Source organism: Piliocolobus tephrosceles, chromosome 16, assembly GCF_002776525.5.
Source record: "Piliocolobus tephrosceles isolate RC106 chromosome 16, ASM277652v3, whole genome shotgun sequence".
Taxonomy (NCBI): Eukaryota; Metazoa; Chordata; class Mammalia; order Primates; family Cercopithecidae; genus Piliocolobus; species Piliocolobus tephrosceles.
Window position 1 is genome coordinate 75,823,977 of NC_045449.1, and position 1,530 is coordinate 75,825,506.

Below are 1,530 nucleotides of genomic sequence, written 5' to 3' on the forward strand. Positions count from 1 at the left end.
TCCCTTCCTGGGCCGTCCGCCTGTGAGAGGCCGAGCCCACTCCCGGCACCGTCCTCCTCGTGCTCCCTTCCTGGCTCCCCAGCTTCCGGCGCCTCTTCAGGGCCACTCGGGCAGCCCCTGCCCACCCCACAGGCCCTTCTCTCCTCACAAGGCTTTGATCCCAGGCGGCACAATTGGGTTTTCAAAGCATTCACGGCCCTTGTTTGTGTCCCTGGGCCCCTGGCTGGAGGCTGAGGTTTCAGTGTTCCTGGGCCTGGCCTTTGAAGCTTCCTCTTATTAATCTTTTAACATCCCCCAGCCCCACTCCCACCCCCAGCCTGTGGCCCCAAGCAGCCTGGAGCCGGGAGGGGGAATCTGGAGCTGGGAGGGGGATACCCCACCCTGGCAGCTGCACCTCTCCACGGTGGTCCCGGCACATACGCCAGGACCCGCCACGCCTGGCCCCACCTTCCTCAGGTGCAGAGGCCAGAGGAGGGAGGACTGTGATGCTGCGTGGCTAGAGGACCCTCGAGGCCGCAGCCTTCAGCTGCCTTGGGGCTTGGGACTTGGGGTGGTCCCATGGGCACCCTGGCCTTGCGTATAGGGGTAGGGTAGGGTTGGTGCCAGACGAAGCTGGGTGAAGGGGGGTACACGGGGGCCAGGCAGGCAGGGCCTGCCTGATGGTGGAGCTGTGGCCCTGAGCAGGGCCGGGCCCTGGGGGTGTGGCTGCCTCCACCACAGGGGGGTGCTCTGCCCACGGTGCCCACCCGGCCCCTGAGCCCCCCGCCCTCCCTGCAGGCAAACCTCTTCCCGGCCGCTCTGGTACACTTCGGAGCCAAGGAGCCGGCAGGTGAGTGTCGGTGGTTGGGGCCGGTGTTGGAGCCCGGCCAGCCTGTGTCTGGACCTCAGAGCCAGCTGCCTGGAAGGGCGTTCAGTCTGGGGCCTCCTTTGGGTCTGAGAGGGAGCTCTGCGGCCCCCAATAACCACCTCCCCGAGAGAGGGCTGGGACAGCCACCTGCTGGTCACTGCCCTCCCAGAGCCGAGTGCCGGTGGACAGATGCTGGGTGGATGGCGGATGGCGGGTGGCGGATGGCGGGTGGGCCCCCCCTCAGAGGCTCAGGGTGAGCTTGGGCCTCCCTGCAGGTGTCTACCTGGAGCCTGGCCTGCTGGAGCACGCCATCTCCCTATCTGCAGCTGACATGCTGGTGGCCAGGTAAGTGCCTGTGGGTCTGGGGGCACCTCCCATGGCGGCACTCACCACCCTGCATCTTCGCCTCCCCCTAGGTGCATGTCCAGGGTCGCCGGGTCCCCTTCCCCATCGCCAGCCCCTGACCCTGCATGTGAGTCTGAACCAACTGCTGAGGCGGGGGCACTGGGTCCCCCCGAGCCCATCCCAGGGACGGCCCAGCCTGTGAAGAGGAGCCTGGGCAAGGTGCCCAAGTGGCTGAAGCTTCCGGGTACTGCGGCCGGGTGGAAGGCAGGGTGCTGTGGCCCGGTGGAGGGTGGGGGGCCGGGTGCTGTGGCAGGGCCATTGGGCTGAAGGGCGAGGTG

General features: G+C 67.8%; 1 protein-coding gene across 8 annotated transcripts in view; it reads left to right on the plus strand.

The window, feature by feature from the left end:
- The window catches only part of ASPSCR1 (ASPSCR1 tether for SLC2A4, UBX domain containing), a 27,086-nt gene that overhangs the window by 25,310 nt on the left and 246 nt on the right, over positions 1-1,530 (plus strand). For 4 of the 8 annotated variants that reach the window (XM_026455843.1, XM_031934307.1, XM_026455846.2 and 1 more), the window contains 3 exons: positions 778-829; positions 1,123-1,192; positions 1,264-1,527. In XM_026455843.1, coding sequence (XP_026311628.1) covers positions 778-829; positions 1,123-1,192; positions 1,264-1,519 — 378 coding nt within the window. In that variant the 3' untranslated portion in view covers positions 1,520-1,527. Of the gene's footprint in view, positions 1-777; positions 830-1,122; positions 1,193-1,263; positions 1,528-1,530 lie in introns of those variants that run through there. The other 4 variants (XR_003309723.2, XM_026455844.1, XM_026455848.2 and 1 more) reach the window with 2 other exon arrangements.